This window comes from Lagopus muta, chromosome 3, assembly GCF_023343835.1.
Source record: "Lagopus muta isolate bLagMut1 chromosome 3, bLagMut1 primary, whole genome shotgun sequence".
NCBI lineage: Eukaryota > Metazoa > Chordata > Aves > Galliformes > Phasianidae > Lagopus > Lagopus muta.
The window spans coordinates 59779038-59797830 of NC_064435.1; the positions used below are offsets into that span (position 1 = coordinate 59779038).

Genomic DNA, 18793 nt, shown 5'->3' on the forward strand with positions numbered 1-18793 from the left:
AGAATGAATTGCTGCTCTGATGCTGTATATCAAAAAAAACAAAGTTGGCAGCTGAATTCCTGAGAGAGGACAGGCTCACTACCATTGTCTGAAACCTAAAAACAGCTCAGGAAAGTATTGTAAGAATCCCAAATGAGCCTTCTGTGAAATACAGAAAATATGCTACATCCAGAAGTCAGAGAGCTAGAGAGCAGGACAATAGCTTGATGCTGTAGCAAGGACAGAAAATCCAACCGCCTAAGGGTAACTGACCACCACCGTGGGCTGGACTCCTAAAGTCAGGCAGACGTCAAAGCCTGGGACAACTAAACACAGCCCATGAGGAGGTGTAAATTATACACCTTGTTGATTTCAGCCCTTATTTTGTTACTTTAGGCAGTGGCTTCCTGCTTTTGATTTTAACACCTTGTGCTTCAGAGGCTTTCTTGTCAGTCTCCCAAATGGCAATACACCATGTGACTCTTCCTCCCCTTCCTTTTCCAGTAAAATAGCAGTGCAGTACTTTTCAGTGAGAGAAAATACATGCCTTAGCCTCTTGCCTCCTTACCCAGGACATCAGAAATTAAAAAAAAATAATAATAATATAATTCTATGTGAACTCATCCCTGCCATGAAATGTTAAATAGTACAGTTAAATTACAGGGGAATGATTTGCAATGGAACATAATTTTATAAAGCAGGAAGCCTATATCGATAAGGTCTAGGTTAAGACATTAACCCACAGTAAAAAAAAAATTAACTTTCTTCTTCTGAAAGCTGCACTGAGCAGCCACACATCAGGCAGATGTGAATTTTCCACCTTATTTCTACTCATTTAAAATATATATTAAAGTACTATTCTGCATCTATTGAGACAGCATCACAACTTTGATTATAGCTTTTCATATTTTTAACTGATTTTTAGATAAAATTTTCATTCTATTCCCTATGGAAAAGAAGAGGAGCAAAATGCATTCAATTATGTGTGCTTTGTGCATGGGCCTTCTGGTAAGCAAGTAGCTGCACACTGAAATTACAACGTACCAGAATGGATGTTTTAAGAAAAAAACAAAAAACAGTGCCTATCACACAATACTTTTTGTAATAATAGAAAATTATTCACATATGGAAACTCAATCCTTGCATGTGAAATTAACCAGAATTGCTTAGACACTGCTGTTTCCACCCCTCGGTATATTTTCGTAAATGTTAAAGGTTGGTTCTATTCTGGATGACTGCCACAGTCCTAGCTGCCCTGTGAGGATGAGAGTCATAAATAAATGCAGAACAGTATCTTGCTTATAGTGTGGGCTGTATAGGCTCTAGTGTGGAAAACCTGATATTAAAACAGCTTTCATGCTGAAAGTAGCCAGAAAATGCAATGACAGGACAACTGTGGCTGAAGGGAACTCCCAGTCTCCAGAGCAGAGCCAGTGACACTTGGGTCACATGTGACAAGGCTCAAATATGGGCAGCAGAGAGGTTTGAGTCCTGTCTCTCATGCAAGTGCCATACTGACAGGTATACTTATGCCTCGCAAGTGATCGCACAAGGGAATCAGGAAGGCTTTTAGGAAAGAAAACCCCAAATTTTATCTAAGAATAATTATTCAAAAATTATTATATCAAAAGCTTGGAAAAACATTAAAACACTTTTAAATTCCATGATATCATTCGCAGTCAGTTCTTCTGAGTAACTCCCAGGAACCATTCTCTAAAGTCCAGCAGTGGTCCAAACATAAACTACTGATGCTGATAAAAGCAAGTGCACAGAAAAGTACGCATCAAAAATAATTAAAAAAAAAAAACGCTCTCCCTGTTCCTCCAGTTGATTTTTACAAAACATCAGTCTTACTTTAGACTTGTCAAAGCCGTGCCTTGTTGAGTAAATTGATCATCATATCCCAGCACAGGTTGAGAGAATGGCAAAACTTTTGATCTACTGTAAATTTTGGATGTTTTTGCACTACCACCTAGGAATTCCACAGTTCAAGCCCCACTGCTGCTCTGCTTTTGTATGTGCTTGCCAAACACGATCCTGCTTTTTGCTCGTAAGAAAAATGAAAAGCTACCAAGTGGTGCCTTCTGCCTGATGTGTGGCTGCTCAGTGCAGCTTTCAGAAGAAGAAAGTTAATCACTTAAAGAGCAGCCACTTAACATACATTCGTACTAAGGATAACTCAAAAGTACTTGATGCCTCATATCAGAAAGAAGTGAATGAGTGCTTCCAGTTTTTGCTGTAACAGCTTGCTATAGAAGTCATACTGGGATAAAAAGAGTCAGAGCAAAACAAGACTTTTTTCAAGACCCTTCTTATTGGTTTTCAAGCCAAGAAGCTTGAAATAGGTACTTAATTCTCCAAGCTGATGTCTTGCTGGAGATGTGTCTCCAGCTTTGTGTCTCTCAATTTACGCCTGAAAACTCAATAGGACATATCCAGATGTTTTCATGATGCAGTAGGGTATACACAAAGAAACTAAATTTTGTCACTTGTCATGAGAAAGCTGATGTCCTAAGAAAGAAGGCAATGATTTGCTTTCATGGAAGTTCAGTTTTCTTGTGAAAATGTGCTTTTGGAAGTTGCATGCATATCATTCACTAACATTGCTAGTTAAACAGAAAAGCATTTGAATATCAAGTGGTGATAAAATTGAACCAAGCAATAATAAAAAATGTGCTTTCAATAAATAAGAAATGAGAACGTACCATTCATTTATAGACGTTACTAGGTGTAACAAGGAAAACTTGTTTTGTAAAATGACGTGACACATTTGAAACAAGCTCAGGCTGTAAGAGCACTTGCTGTTATCAGTAAATTAATTAGATCCCCAGAGACCACAACACATTTCAAGGCTCCTTTTCCTTTTCAGGCTTCAAGGAGCATGCAATTTCTTGGAAGTTCTGGCTGCTTAATAACTGCGAGAGATTCAAAGGGAAGAGGAAAAGCAGATTTGTGGAGTGGGTTTGACTGCTGTGAGAGGCCAGCCATTCCAAGTAGAGGGCAGGCCTTTGTGCCCATGTGGATTTTCCAAGAATGTTTTTCTGGATGGGCATCATGGGGAGTACTGTTTGCCCCTCCTTTCCAGCAACAGAATGTAACAGTAAGCTTTCCCAGCTACTCACCTATTTATTGACACATCTGTTTACAAGTATAGAATGAAAATAGCAGAATAAAACAGCACGTGAGATGCACACAGATGGATAAATGTAAGCTTGATGGAATAAATTTAGGTGAACAGAAATAGCTGGGGTGTTGCAATTGCAGTTAAGAAGATAACCAAGTGTGATAAAGGCAAATGAAGGATTACCTTTCGTTTGATGTTCATTCCCTTGTGTGCAATTCTCTCCAGATGAAACTTGAACTAAGAAAATCTGGGTTTCAAAGTGATTTCTCTACCTATTCAACTAACGTTGAATATTCATTAGGCTTTTTTGGCGTCCTTTTTAAAATCCCTTTTTAGCACCGAGGAGGTAAGTGCAAGTGAAATAGATTTCAATTCTGCAGGCTTCTTTATGTCCTGCTTGGACACCCTCTTGGCCTTTACTTCTGCCAGCAAAGTAGCACACCCTTTAAACACCATAAGCCTCAGCTACTTTCCAGTCACCCCTTCACCTCCTACTTTAATTTTATGGCTTCCTCTGATCACTTTAGCAATTAAGTCCCTAATCAGAGTGAGCCTCTAGCATCACATAGTGAATGATGCCTGTTCTCACAAGAGTGGCCTAACTCTTCATCCTCAAATAATATAAACCTTCAAAGACCTGGCATCCATTGCTGCAAAGATCTTTAAAACTTACATTAAAGAAAAACAAGCCTGGATTATTATCCACTAGAACCTATTCAATTTCTTATTAGTTAGTACAATGAAGAGATCATTATACAATTCCTTTCATATCAGGATTTACCAGAGGACAATTGCACATAATTCACAACACAACTGTGAATTGTATGTAATCCCATATAAAAATCATAAATCCCTCACTTAGGTTGATTTCCTTTATTTGTGTTTGTTTTTTAGGGTGATCTGTAACATGACCAGTAGAGCTGAAAAGCCCAGTGTGCGCCAAGATGAAATTGCCAATAGAAAACTATATGTTTCTATTGCTTCCCTACAGGGTTAGCTCACTTGCTTCCACCACATCAGCACTACTCTTGGTGACCCCAAGCTGTGTGTTGCCATCTCCAGCCCCACTTCTCAATGGGAAGTCATTTCCAGTTCCAAATTCAGGCAGAAAACACACACCACCCCCATGCTGCTTACACCTTTAGGCTTCTGGCCAGTTTCTTCCACAAAAGTTTAAATTTACCAACTCACGTGTCCTTTTTCATTCCCTTACTACAAGTTTTGTACCATTATGCTGCTTCTTATAAGTAACAGAGCAAAATTCTGGCCAGAGAGACATTTTGAGGGACAGGACAGAAAATGACGTACAGAAAGACCAGTCTCAGACAATGGCTTCTCCACGAAGAATGCAATGAATGATTCAGTTTTGTTGGTAAAGGGGGAAAAATCATATCTAATCTATGTGAAGTCTGTTGTCTGCAGGCTGTAGCTACCTACAGAAAGGTACAGAACAAATAAAGCATTGTAAGTCTTTATGTATCTTAAGACTAGTGCATTCACTAGTGATTGTTAATGGTCTTTAAAAGTCTGTCCATAAAGTCAAAATTATTTGAAATACTTATAAGATGTATGAGAAAGAAAAAAAAAAGTATATTCCTGTGATGTTTCCTCAAATTGATTCCTTTTCACATTTATATAAGGAAATCTTATATAATATACTAATCTGCATACACTTGAACATTAATTTTCTAAGTATGGCATGCTGTTTATGACAACCATCTGCTCAGACTTCACTTCTTTCTGTTAGTCAGTCCACTTAAAATTAACATCCACAGTTTTTGAAAAGGCAATGCAAATAATAAAGTTGTTCATATTTTTGCATTCAATTTACCATGCATTGTAACCACTTCTGGTATAGATAATATTTATGAGAAATCAAACAAAATGAAGATACAAATCACAAATGCTGTGCAAAGCTTTCATTTTTCAGGCTATATATGATCTTGTATAATAGAGGCATATATTGCAATTTCGATCAGACAGCTATCTTACTTCAATGCTTAGCCTGAAAACTAAAAACTTGTAACTGTAAGAGGAAGGATAGTTTTAGGAGCACCTAAAAATAAAATCACTAACTCCATGGTAACATAGAGTGCACCTCAGCTGCATACAACTGCATTTGTTTAAATTTGTTTTTAGAAAGCACTGGGATTTGATAACTATCCAGAATCAGAGGGCTAGAGCACCTCCCCTACAAGGACAGGATGTGGGAGCTGAGGATCTTCAGACTGGAGAACAGAAGGCTCTAAGGAGACCTTGTAGTGGCCTTCCAGTAGCTGAAGGGGCCTTAAAGAAAGCTGGGGAGGGACTTTTTATAAGGGCATGTAGTGACAGGACAAGGAGAAATGGCTTTAAACTGGAAGATAATAGATTTAGGCTAGATAATAGGAAGAAGATCTTTGCTGTGTGGGTGGTGAGACACTGAAACAGGTTGCCCAGTGAGGCTGTGGATGCCCCCTCCCTGGAAGCATTCAAGGCCAGGCTGGATGGGGCTCTGAGCAACCTGGTCTAGAGGGAGGTGTCCCTGCCTACAGCTGGGAGTTGGAACTAAATGGTTTTGAAGGTCCCTCTCAACCCAAACCATTCTGTGATTCTATGAATAACACAATAATTTTGGCTTGAAAGTATGTGCAGAGCTCATCTGTTCCAAAATTCTGCTCAAAGCTAGTAAAGCTGGACCAGGGTGTCCATGTCTGTGTCTTATCTGGTTCTGATCACATTCACTGGTCTCAACTCCACAGCCTCATCAGACTCATCAGCCTCTTCTGGAGGCTGAGTACCCTAAGGGAGAAATGTTTTCCATTATATATCAAATTGGAATTTCCCATGCTCTGACACATCTTTCACCTTTATGCTGTCACTGTGCAACTCCAAGAAGAAACAACTTGCTTTTGGACATCAGCAAGTCCAACTATAACTATCAGAAAATGCCAAGTAGTTGCTATCACAGTATTGCTCCTGTTTCACTGCAGAAATTACCCTATAGTTTCCACTTAATGATGTAAACATTTTTTGCATAGGACTACCACATCTTTTGAGGTCCAAAAGACAAACCACAGCCCATATGAAATAAGACTGTCTCTAGCTGAACCATTCTGTCACCAGGAGAAAATCTGCCTGTGCTGCACTCCAGGCTGCTGTGGCTGCCTTGTTGGCAGGACTGGGGATTTCTCATTAGTGCTAGCTCATTTATCTCAAACCTCTCAACACTTTGTGGCATAGATGTCTCCCCTTCCACTAATTTACTGTCTGTCCGCAGGCTAATCATTTTATCCATAACTTAGTTTATTCATGAAATCGTAGTGCAGATGTCATTTCACATCTCAGGAGCACTCAGAACAGAAAGGAACTGGTGTTTGCAATGTCTCTGACTGAGGCATTTGGAAAAAGGATGCAAAAATGCAAAATTATATTTTTACCATAAGTATTAGATTGCATCTCATGAATATGGCTTGAGATTATCTACTGAACAGTAGGAGACAGTTCAGTTAACTCATTCAGCTATTATCTTGAAAAAGAATCTTCCTAAAATGCCTTTTCTAATCACACCAATCGTTTTAAGTGTTTTAATGCCATGAAGTCCAAGCAAGGGTTACCCAGGCCTAGGTAGTCTATCTGAACAGAACTGAAGGAAATTTTTGTTTATGATTCAATAGATATCACCCTGTTATGCCCAAAAAGTTGCAGTGGTAATTCTCACGGTTTAAAAAGCAAAAAATCAAGATAGTGAATTTTTATTAAATTGGAGTTCTTGCATGGTTTGCTAGAATTGGGAGTGATAATGGTAGTAATGGAGCATAAAATTATTCTATGATTCTATGGATGTCCCCTCCCTGGAAGTGCTCAAAGCCAGGCTGGATGGGGCTTTAGGCAAGTAGGAGGTATCTCTGCCCTTGGTAAAGGGTTGGAACTGTATTATGTAGTAAGGCCCCTTCCAACCAAACTGTTCTAGGATACTAAGAAAGTTAAATAAAAATATGAACTGAGTGATGCTTATACAAACCTGATTAAAGGTGTTTGTATCACCAATAATTTTATATCTGATGATAAAGTTTCAAGGGGTTAAAAAACATGGATGCTTAAAGCATTCTGAAAGGAGGTTGTATTAAGAGTTTCCCAAACAAATTTCAATCCCATCTTCTGTCAGTAAATAACTGCTTTGATTTTAGGAATAAAGGGCACCAAACTCCTAACTTCTACTGAAGTAAGCCTGTGACATTCTGTGTGACATGTCAAAATGAACCTTGCGTAGGTAATCTAAGGTCCCTAAGCAGGGCCCTACTTAGTCTGAATCCAAACTGACAGTGAATATCACTAAAAGATATACTGGTCAAAGCTAACGGGCAAAAAATGAAGTCATTTTGGTTTGAAAGCTGACAAAATTGAAAAAAATACAGATGTGATGGGTTGTAAGCAAGCCTCATCAGAATATTTCCTAACTTTTTATTATTTTCTATTTGAATATCTTCACATATTTTTTCAAATAGCACTAATGAAATCTTAAAGGAAAAAAAAAAACCACACAAAAAAACACTACTTTTATCAAGAAGGGGAAGCTTGGCTTCATATATATAAGCGGAACACTGGAGAAAAATCTTCCAATTTCTTCAACTTTATCTTCTCTTATGGATACTATGAAGTCACAGAAATGCAAACTCTACCTGTATAGACTGAATAGGCAATCTTTTACTGAAATTGAATGCTCGTGAATTGATTTTCCAAAGCCAGAAGCACATCCCAATGCATATAACAAACAAATCTATACCCATCTTGACAGTCATAAATGAAGCAGCCCAAGGCAATATTGCAGAAAATTATAATTATTATGAAATATGGCTACAGTCCATTCGTCTCCCCATAAAAGAGCAAGCCTACTTCAGTGGTATGACATTTTAGGAAACCTGAAGTATTGGGCCACTACTCATGTGTACTATTGCCATTTTGTTTTCACTTGTATATTCAAGATCAAGTTGTAGCATACATCTTGAATATTAGTGCTAAACTGCCTTACATCCTGAGATTTCCTTAATGCTGATAGCTCAGAATAAAATCTTGTGAACTTATGAGACATTATATGTGAAATAGATCCCAACTAGAAGATAAAAGAAAAGTATGCTTCCCACAGTAATTCTGTACAGAAAAGCAGAACATACAGAAAATAGTCTGAGATGAATGATAGTATCTATTTTGTATTTTTGACAAAGATTCTCCAATACGCCTTTGCATTGTTTTCTCTCTATATCTTGCAGCTGAAAAAAATTTTTTCTTCACTGCCACATATCAAACACATTATTATTAGACAGCATTAAAACTTCAATTAAAGGAACAAGCGCAGTCAAGATAATCACATACTTTTTCTTTTGTTCATTCACATTGTTAAGGAAAACTTGTAACTTACCCAACATTTTCTGCATCTTCATCACACTCAGCCCTATATTTGCAAACTCCACATTTTGAGTGTTTTCTCTGAACTTCTGTCCCAGATCCTTCATACTCTAAACAAAACAAGGTACTGTTAGCAGAAAGCATGACTTCTATATTAAGCTCTGTCTTTACCTGCCTAAATTCATTTACCTTCAACTATTTTGTCAACAGTTATCATACACTTACACTGGAGAGCTCCCTCTTTCAAAATCCAGCAATTGGAGGTTGGTAGAACAGTAACAATACAAGCATCCCAAAAAACACAACTGCTTCATTGATTGTCTCTTCCCTCATTGTTTATTTCACTGTATTTATTCTCACTTCACCAGACATGCATGTAATGTAAGTACATTACTACTCACTTTTTTTCCCCTTTTTATTTCTGATGACAGTCTTAGACTGTACTCATCTCTGATACATGCTGTGGTATATTTTCTAGATTGGTACAAGACTAAAAGAAGAAAGCAATCTTAACAAGAAAATGGGATGAATGCTATGTCCCTGAAAAGTAAAATTAATACCCCAAATATTCTAAAATACAAATGCACGGATCTTACTGTTGAAAAAGACATCAAAACTCTTAGTTGAGTAAAAGAAATACAACTACATGGGAATTGTTTCAATACAATATTTTCTCAATATTCTTTATTTTAACAGTGCAGTAATGGAGAGCTTGAAAAGAAGAAAAGGAAACAGAAATCTGCAGAGGGAGTCAAGAACTTTAATATACGCTTGTGTAAGGCTGACTGCACAAGGCTGTTGAAAAGAGATCTAAACAAAGTTTAGTGATTCCTTTCTCATAGTTTCATATGCTGTAGCAAGAGGAAATCAACCGACCACCAGCAATTAAAAACTTGCTATATTCTTTATATTTCAATAGAAAAAAGAAATCCACAACAGTCATTCCTAATCTTCCTCGATCTCATCTGAAAGGAATCTTTCCCTCTACTGTGGGCTGTGGCTGTATGCAAAGCACATGGTTAGTCTCTCTCGACTTCACTTCTGTCTAAAGCATGGCATTTGTTTTTTAAAGATGACTACATACCCAAAATTTATTACAAAACTACACCACTGTAGGAATTCTATCACCGCACCTACTAAATTGCAATAGAAGTAGTTTTCTTTTATTTTTACAGTTACTTATTTGTGTTTAGTTTTTAAATTTTATCATATGCCTAGCATGCTACTTTTTGACTGTTCTTCTGTATTGACCATTACTATTAACATTCATTTTATTACTCATTTTATTCCTCAATGAGTTCTCTTCAGAGACAACAGTCTGTTGCAAAGAGAGAGGCTGGCATCCAAGAAAGATGATCAAGATCCTGGACTCACTCTAGGGCAATAAAACCTTGCCTGCTTGGGCATATCATTAGCCTGATCAGTTCTGATTTGCACACAGTCCATTTCAAGGCCAAGAGACCACAGAAAAACAATAATTTTATAAGGATTCTTTAACATTTAATAATTTCCTAACCTAGATGTGCACTGCCTGGATTTTGTGCCCTCTATTTACTTAGACTTTTGTGAGATGTTGCCTTTGATTGTAGTAGTACACCTACACCTACACAACCACTACTTTATATGAACTTCTTTTTTGAAAAAATAAGCGGATAGATTTTATGTACCAAAAACCGATGATGACTGTCATCAAAAAAAATGTGCCCCCACGTCCCCCCCTTAATTCTATTTTCAGTTGATTCTTCCACTTTCTATTCTATTGATTTGCTTCTGACAGGTGCCAATATGAGAGACTACAGCTCTCCAGATCATCACATTTATCCTTTCTCAAAATATTTGTACGTTACTTCTCATTGTTCTAATGACAAAAAATAAATATAAAGATATGAGTAGCCCACAAAATTCTTTATCAGTCATTTTTGAAGCTTTTAGGTGCAAACCAGACAGATCTGCAGATCACAAAATATCTGCCTTTGACATTTTGTGCTTAGTAACCTTCCGCTGTTCTGCTAGGATTGAAAATATTTCATCATTTCCAATATAAACTATCTGACTTCACTTGAAATACAACCAGAATGCCTTACAGAGCACTTTTGCTGCTCTATTAGCATTTCAGTGTTCATAAACAATCCACAACTACTAGGTAATTGTTTCTACAAGCTATTCAGTGTGAACTTCTCTCCCTCCCTGCTAAAATTGCTTTCTCTATCTTCAATATTTTTTCCTTGTTTTAGAAAAAGTGTGGTACTCTTTTCTTGATTAAAACATGAAAATCCTAGTACACATAGAGTTACTTATCTGTACTTTATGCTGTTTGCATATGCATGCAAATAAATAATATAAAAAAAAATAAATACATGCAAATCACAATTACCTGCACCTCAGGTGCTGTTAATTTACACCTGTCAGGATGAAGTGTAGTGCAGATGAATGCATCTTGATACAACATTTCCAATTATGCAATGGTCATCTGTAATTTTTAGAAGCTTCTTTCATTATTAGCTGCATGATGAACCAGCAGCATGAAACACTGTGTATAATTTAGATTGAAGTCCTTCAAGAAAATGCAACTTTTCCCATCAACACAGAATATATAATAACTGTCTTTTCAGCCTGAATAGGTAGCAGACACATTCTGTACCCAACTTGTGTGCTGTTAAAATAAGTTCATCCATTAATATTTGAGGGCAATAGTTCCTCTGTTGTGAGTGAGTGTCTCCAGATTGGCAATGCACCTCTTGACAGATTGCTTCTCCCTTCTCCTTTCTTCTACATATTTGATTGTTCCTAAATAGGTTATAGCCATTAATTTTAATATTCCAATCAATCAAATCTTCCCAGCAGGTTTCAGTGTTTCAGTAATACCAATTAGGTCAAAATATGTTTCTAAACGAGCAATTCAAGTTCTTCTTGTTTATTATGCAGGCTTCTAATGTTGATGTATAAATGATTACAAAATTTCTTCTCCTCACTTTCTTTCGTATCTTGATTAATTCTGCTCTTGACATCTTAATTTCATGTTGAGCGAAAGCTCATTTTACCTCTCTTTTCAGCTTCCTTTAGTGTTTTGGGTCAGCACCTCATTAATACTCTGTCCTTCAAAGAAATGAGGCACAAGGATGGGATCTGTGACTCCCAGTAGTCTGACCTGCACTGTCCGCTAACACTTCTCCTTGAGTCATTATTTCCCTGCAGAAGTTGGCCAGCTCCACCTCAGGAGCCTGCAAATGGACAATTGCTCTGGAGGAACTGGCCAGCAGTAAATTGCTTCCCTTGGCAACTAATTTGTGTGTTCTTACAATTGTAATACCTCTGGCTGGAAGAAAAAGTATTGATTTGTGTCAAGGTGAAGTTTGGACTGCCCCCAGGCATGGGCAGGAAAGAGAGCTTTGCTGTCATATATTTATCACTGATCACAGTGAAATGGAAGGAGCCCATGGAGAGCTGTGGCTGCTCTATAGCCATGTACCTACGCAACAACAAATCCCAGGTCTGGGGAAGATGCCCTGAAAATCAATTCCTACCTGTATTTGGAGTATAGAGATTTTTTACTGATGTGCAACCTCATGGAAGACAATTAAAATTAAAATGATTCGGGAAAAATAAGAAGGGCCACAGCAAATCCTATTCTGTATCCTTAAAATACCTCCTGAAGTTATATTAATCCCGCTGGCATGCCTAGCACTGAAAATTCCTCTCCTAACTACAATCCACAGTATCACATGCTATAGGCGGCAGTTCACTCAACTGTTAGTAACTTAACCTCTCCTCCATTAATTCTTAGGGCAGCGATAATGATGGACTAGTTAAAATGAAGATTATACTCATAATTTAAAACGAGGCTGCAAACTTGCTCTTTTGTCAGTAAGTTTATATTTGAAGCAAGTGAAAAAACTAATTTTAGCCATCCCAAATTTCTGGCAAGCAGTTTCTTGATCAATCTAGACCAAGCTGCTGGCTTATGCAAAAGTATTAGTTGCCAGCTGGATTAGAAGCAAAGCCTAGCTTGGTAGTCCAAGCTACACCTTGCTGTGCAGTACAGACAACATGGTGCAGCTGTAAGTGTTCTCCAGGAAAGACTCCAGCCTTTGAAATTCCATTTTTGGCATTGAAGATTTAATAAAATGATGTCTGGACTATTTATCTGTGAGGTGCTTGAAGAGGTTGAGTTTGAAGTTGGTATCTTAATTGCAGGCCAGCCATGGCAATGTTTGTCGAGTGATTATCATAATGACAGTGTGTGCAGAACTTGAGGATGTGCAGAAGCAATGACTCAAGGCCACACATTGCAAGACTCCGTGCCACCACTGCCCTTGTTGTGTCTCAGGTATTTTACACATTTGGCAATGGTAACTTCTGTGCATAATGATGCTATGGATAACAGTGGGGAAAACTAGCAAGAGCTGGATCATCTCTCACTGCAAGACCCTCTGGGTAGAGAATATAAACACCAATTCACTCCACTGTCTTTCTTCAAATATGGCCAAACTCCATTTTTTCCAAAGACACAACAGCTTTGGCGTAAGCACTAGAGAAATTATGCATGAGTGGAAGATGATAGAAAATGGAAAGGACAGGAAAATCACTAGATGTCAAAGAAGATGTCCTGCAATTTCATAAAGATGCCAAATGTAGTTCTGTGAGCCCTAGAAGGTCGCATAAGAAGAACATGCTCTCATTTCTTATCTGTTACCCTGTAAAAGAGCCAAGAAGAATCTGTCTTTCTGAGCCCCAGATCCCTGCATCACTGTGAACAAAGAGTAGGCCCTTTAAAATCCCTACTAAGGGCAAATTCTCACCGACACAACACCAGAACATGCAAGCTCTTTGTCTCTGTGTTGTTGAACCTTTGGTGAAATTATAGTAATTCTTGCAAGTTTTAGTTCAGTGTTAATTTTACCTACTGAGTATAGTAGGGCCTCAGAAATAAATAGAGCTGTTGGAAGTAACACTGATACTCAGTGACAAACCACGTGATGGAATCAGCACTTACATCTCTCTAAATCACTCCCCATTATAGAAATATGCCTAAAAGACATGATGTTACCTCCTATCCAGGGTGTTAATCACCATCAAGCTCCTGCAGTCATATTAAAATACATTAAAATACATCAGTACTATTATCAGAAATTTAAGAAAAAATTATTTGAGGTTCTAAATGGTGTCTGTTTATACCACCCTGACTGTGTGACAATTATTGGATAAGTGTTGTCCCCAGTGAGGAGAAGGAACAGATGGCAGCCTGCTAAAAAGCACATACTGTATATCAATTTATTAATTACTAAATGCAATCTGCTAGACGTTCATCACAAGATACTTTCCCTATTAGGTTTCAGAGGGATTAGAAATTCAAAACAAATTATTTTAATAATAATTAACTTAGCTATATGTATTGCAAGCATGTTATTTCCTTAGCATAAAAGCCTGAAATGATTGGGTGCCATCTGTCTAGCCACTACTACATCTTTTTTTATATATCAAAAGTGCATTCTGCTTAGTTACAGATATTCTCTGAACAACAAGAATAAAAAATTAATGTCATGGGCATAGCAGTTTCTTACTAATCAACAGGATCCGTCTCTTCAAAGGACACTGATGTGTCTCTAAGAAGCTGACTTGAAAAGCCACTGACATTTGTTAAATGTGTGGTGCCATTCATGACACATGCTAACAGTTTTCAGCGCATCCTTGTAAAGGCCTAACTAGACCACAAAGTGAATATCACAACCACCATTTGCTGGCTTCATCAAATCAAGAAACTAAGGGAGAAATGGAGCAAGGAGGAAAGGAGCTTTTACTTGCAGGAGACAGAAGGAACAGCTCAGAAGTTCATCTTCAGCAAAAGACAGGATCTGGGGACTCAGAAGAAATAAGGTTCTCTTTCAAAAGTTATTGCAATATGTCCGCGCGCCAGATGGAAAGTACTACCAAAGAAAAGCCTTTCAAATAAGGACTATTGCCAGATGAAAGCAGATTATCTTTGTCCAAAAAAAAAAAAAAAAAAAAAAGGGAAAAAAAAAAGGAACCAGCTTTGACTTCAGAAAGCGTTCCTTTCAGAATCAGTGGGACATGTCTAAGAAGATAATGTGTAAAGGTAAGTCAGAGTTGCTGGTAAAATTTACAATTGTCTCACTATTACTTGGGCAGTGCCACAGTGAGATCTTTTAAGAATATTGGCAGAAAAAGGAATTAAAACAAGTCTGATGACTTCTGATCACTGAAGTCCCTTCAGCTAAATGACAGGGATTCTGCCTGGCTAAGAGTCCTGGCTGCCAGCTCTATGCATAATGAGCAGGCATGAGGATCACTAAGATGACTGCTCCTCTATGGATCTTCTTGGCTGTATGAAGCTATACAACTAAGGAAAATATATATATATACTGACATGCAAAATACTTTGAAGGAAACACTGGAAAAGCCCACCCTTAATCACATTCACGTATTCTGGGCTGCATCAGAAAAGTGGTGGCCAAAAGGGCAAGGGAGGTGACTGTCCCCTTCTACTCTGCCTTCATGAGGCCCCATCTGGAGTACTGCATCCAGGTCTGGTATCCCCAGCACAGGAAGGATTCAGAGCTGCTGAAGTGGGTCCAGAGGAGGATGATCAGAGGGCTGGAACACCTCTCCTATGAAGAAAGGTTGAAGGAATTGGGCTTGTTCAGTCTGGAGAAGGCTGCATGGGGTTCATTGTCCTCTTTTGCATTTAAAGGGAGATCATAAACAAGAGGGAAATGAACTTTTTGATGGGTAGATAGAGACACGACAAGGGGAAATGGTTTCAAACTAAAGGAATGCTTAGATTAGATGCCAGGGGAGTTTTTCCCTGAAGTTCTGGAACAGGCTGATAAAAGAGGTTGTGGATGCCCCATCCCTGAAGATGTTCAACGCCAGGTTAGATGGGGCCCTGGGCAGACTAAGCTGGTGGGGGGCAGCCCTGCCCACAGCAGGAGGTTGGAGTCAAATGGTCTCAAGTCTCTTCCAACCAAAGCCATTGTGTGATTCTATAAAACCTATCCAAGTTAATCTTCTGTAGGCTGCCTTACTGGGTCAAGACAGTTCTTTTTATTGGGAGAACATGGCAGGTTCCAACAATAATAAAATTTTTAAAAGGAAAATTCATGTTGCAAAAAAGAAAATGTGGCATGTGAGGAAGTAATCTATCTCCTTTATGCATTCATGACAGTTTGTGTACGTCAGTTTTTGTGTCCTGATCTATCAGTTTTGAAACTACATTCAACAGATCAAAACGTGTAACAATTTACTACTGGCAGAGATGAACACGAATCTGAGACTGTGACTTCTCTTTCACCAGCTCTGCCTCAAACAGCAACAAATTACACATTAAAGGAAGTGGATCAGGAGTCATTTTTATGACTGTGTATTCTTCAGGGCATGGAATTGCAGAATACAAGATTATAACTCATGTCTTGGGATTCCACAGTCATCATTAATTAAGCAACATTTTTAGGGCTGAATCCCAGTCTCTGATACTGATTTCTACAGGGGTGAAACAGAATGGCAGTACAATGAGATTTTTGAAATTTCTCTAATTTCTGAATTAACAATCCATACTCTTCTTAGAAGTGGCATCAGGATACTCACTGCTACAAGTAATCAACAGCTTGGTTTCATAACCATAATTTTTATTATTCTAATTGAAGGTTCAGACTGAGCAAAACGAGTGATTTTTAATTGCAGATCTTTATGAATACTGTGCCATCAGAACATAGGAAATGGAAATCACAATTACTGAAAAAGTCAGAGGGCAACTAGACAATTGTGTCACCCTTAGAAGTGACAGTCTTTCACCTTCCTTCAATTGTACTTAAGAAATTCTCCCGCTCCTAATTCTTTTGCTGAAATCTCCTGTCTTTGTAACAGTAAATATGATTTGGGAGAGAATGTGAATCAGTAGTTTCACAATTCTAAGCATTTTTGTGACACATGACGACTTCTAAGGCAAGACTTTGTCTGAAGTAATCTTTGAGAAAGAGGGATTTTTTCCTTTTTCCTTTTTTTTTTAAAAATCAGTTTCAAATGCACTTTTTCGACATTAAAATGAATGCATTCAATATCACTCAGCTTTGGAGCAAGAGAGAAATTCTGCAAGAAGTCAAGTTTCAGAATCATTAATGAGCTTGTAACGCATCTGGAAAATGAAACAGAACAATGTGAACCACTAGCACAAATCTCAGCTGCATGGGAGGCACACAGCTAATTTAAGCAGTGCAGACTGTCACCAGCAGATCTATAGCAATAGATCCTTTACCAGTACTTTCTTTCAGATTTAAAAATCTACCAGCAAATGGTACATCTCCTGCACATTAGTGGCAGTGCTTCCTGAACACGTACAAGCAGCTGCACTCATCCATTTGGTGCGTGCCAGCATCGATGGTGCACGCACAATCCCACTAATTGTGTGTTTAAGAAACACAGCAAATACTGATTCTGTGATCAGCATCTGGAAATGTAAATCCTAAGAAGAAAACAGAAATTTCTAAACAATTATGTTCACTCACAGAATCCCGCTCTCTTATCCTTGCATTTTACAGTGCTTACAGTGCTTCTCACAAGCAACATCTGCCCCCAACGGGGCACATAAATCCCTGAACTTGTGCACCCTTAGCCAAGAGTCTGCTATGAAACTGTAAGAACGAGGTGATTATTGTATCTCAGCAAGCCCTGGTTTCCTTTGGAAGAAAATGGAGAGGACTATGCCAGGAAGGAATTGTGCTGTGCTTCTGTCAGTCCTGTAGCTGGACTCTTGTTGGTTCCCAAACAGTGCTCTTTCAACATCATCTGGTTCAGCAGCCTTTCCAAGGTTTGTTTTAATTCTAAATTTCCTTAGCTTGTAATACTTCTTTGATGTTTTTAATACCTCCTTGTAACATTTTTACAGTTACTTGGATAATGGAATAAAAACACTTCCAGATACGAAAACAATCTGAGTACAACATTCTTGACTTTTTTTGGCCAGAGTTTGGTCATCAAAACAACAGTGGGCTCCATTCTTTGAAGGATTTCTCCCAGACACAGAAAATATCTCAATGCACCAAAGACAAGGTAGAGAAGTATGCCCAACTCAGTGACAAAGGGGAGACTACAGCAGCAACGTTTCATTGCATCATAAAGAGAATGATAGAATTCTTAGACTTGGAACGGATCTCTGAAGGCCATCTAGTCCAACTCCCCTGCAGTGAACAGGGACACCACATCTACATCAGGTTGCCCAGGGCCTTATCCAGCCTTGCTTTGAAAGTCTCCAGGGACATGGCACCAATCACATCACTAGGCAAAAAGTTCCAATGCCTTTTCACTCTCACTGTAAAAGATTTTTTCCTTATATCCAACCTAAATCTACACTCTTTGAGCTTGAAACCATCTCTCCTTGTTTTGTCACAACAGACCCTGCTAAAGTCTGTCTCATTCTTTCTTGTAGCTCCCCTTTAGATACTGAAAGGCTGCTCTCAAGTCAACTCACAGCCTTCTCTTCCCCACGCTGAACAGCCCCAGCTCTCAGCCTGTCCTCATAGGAGAGGCGTTCCATTCCATGGATGACTTTTATGGCCCTTCTCTGGATGCGCTCCAACAGGTCCATGCCTCTCCTGCACTGAGGATTCCACTTCTGTATGCAGTACTCCAAGTGATGTCTCACCAGAGCAGAGTAGAGGGGCAGGTTCACCTCCCTTGCCCTGCTTGCCATGCATTTTTTGACATAGATCAGAATACAGTTGGCTTTCAGGGCTGCAAGGGCACATTACTGGCTCATGTTTAGCTTCACATCCACCAGTACCCCCAGCTCTTTTTGGCAGGGCTGTGCTCAATTATTTCATTCTCTAGCTTCTAATGGTAGTGAGGGTTGCCTTGACCCAGATGCAAGACCTTGCACCTGGATTTGTTGAAAGTCATGAGGATCACCCGGGACCATTGCTTAAGCCTGTCTAGGTACCTCTGCACGACATCCTTTCTGGTGTGTTGACTGCACTCCACAGCTTGGTGGGGTGTTTTCATAAGCAAACTTGCTGAGAGTGCACTCGACCCCACTGTTGATGCCATTGATAAAGATATTAGAAAGTATCAGCCCCAGAACCAATCCCTGAGGGACATCACTTGTCACTGATCTCCATCCAGACACTGAGCCACTGATCACCACTCTCTGGACTTGATCCTGCAGCCAGTTCTTCGTCCATCAAACAGTCCACCCATCAAATCCATATCTTTCCAATTTGGAGAGAAGGATGTTATGGGATACTGTGTCAAAGGCCTTACTGAAGTCGAGATAGATGATGTCAGTGGCTCTTCCCT

General features: G+C 38.8%; 2 protein-coding genes across 3 annotated transcripts in view; both read right to left on the reverse strand.

Annotated features, from left to right (window-relative positions):
• The window catches only part of CTNNAL1 (catenin alpha like 1), a 596511-nt gene that overhangs the window by 369162 nt on the left and 208556 nt on the right, over positions 1-18793 (reverse strand). The gene's annotated exons all lie outside the window — the stretch shown is intronic.
• Positions 1-18793, reverse strand: part of TMEFF1 (transmembrane protein with EGF like and two follistatin like domains 1) — a 157613-nt gene that overhangs the window by 14457 nt on the left and 124363 nt on the right. For both annotated transcript variants that reach the window (XM_048939260.1, XM_048939259.1), the window contains exon 5: positions 8502-8598. In XM_048939260.1, coding sequence (XP_048795217.1) covers positions 8502-8598 — 97 coding nt within the window. The remainder of the gene's footprint in view (positions 1-8501; positions 8599-18793) is intronic.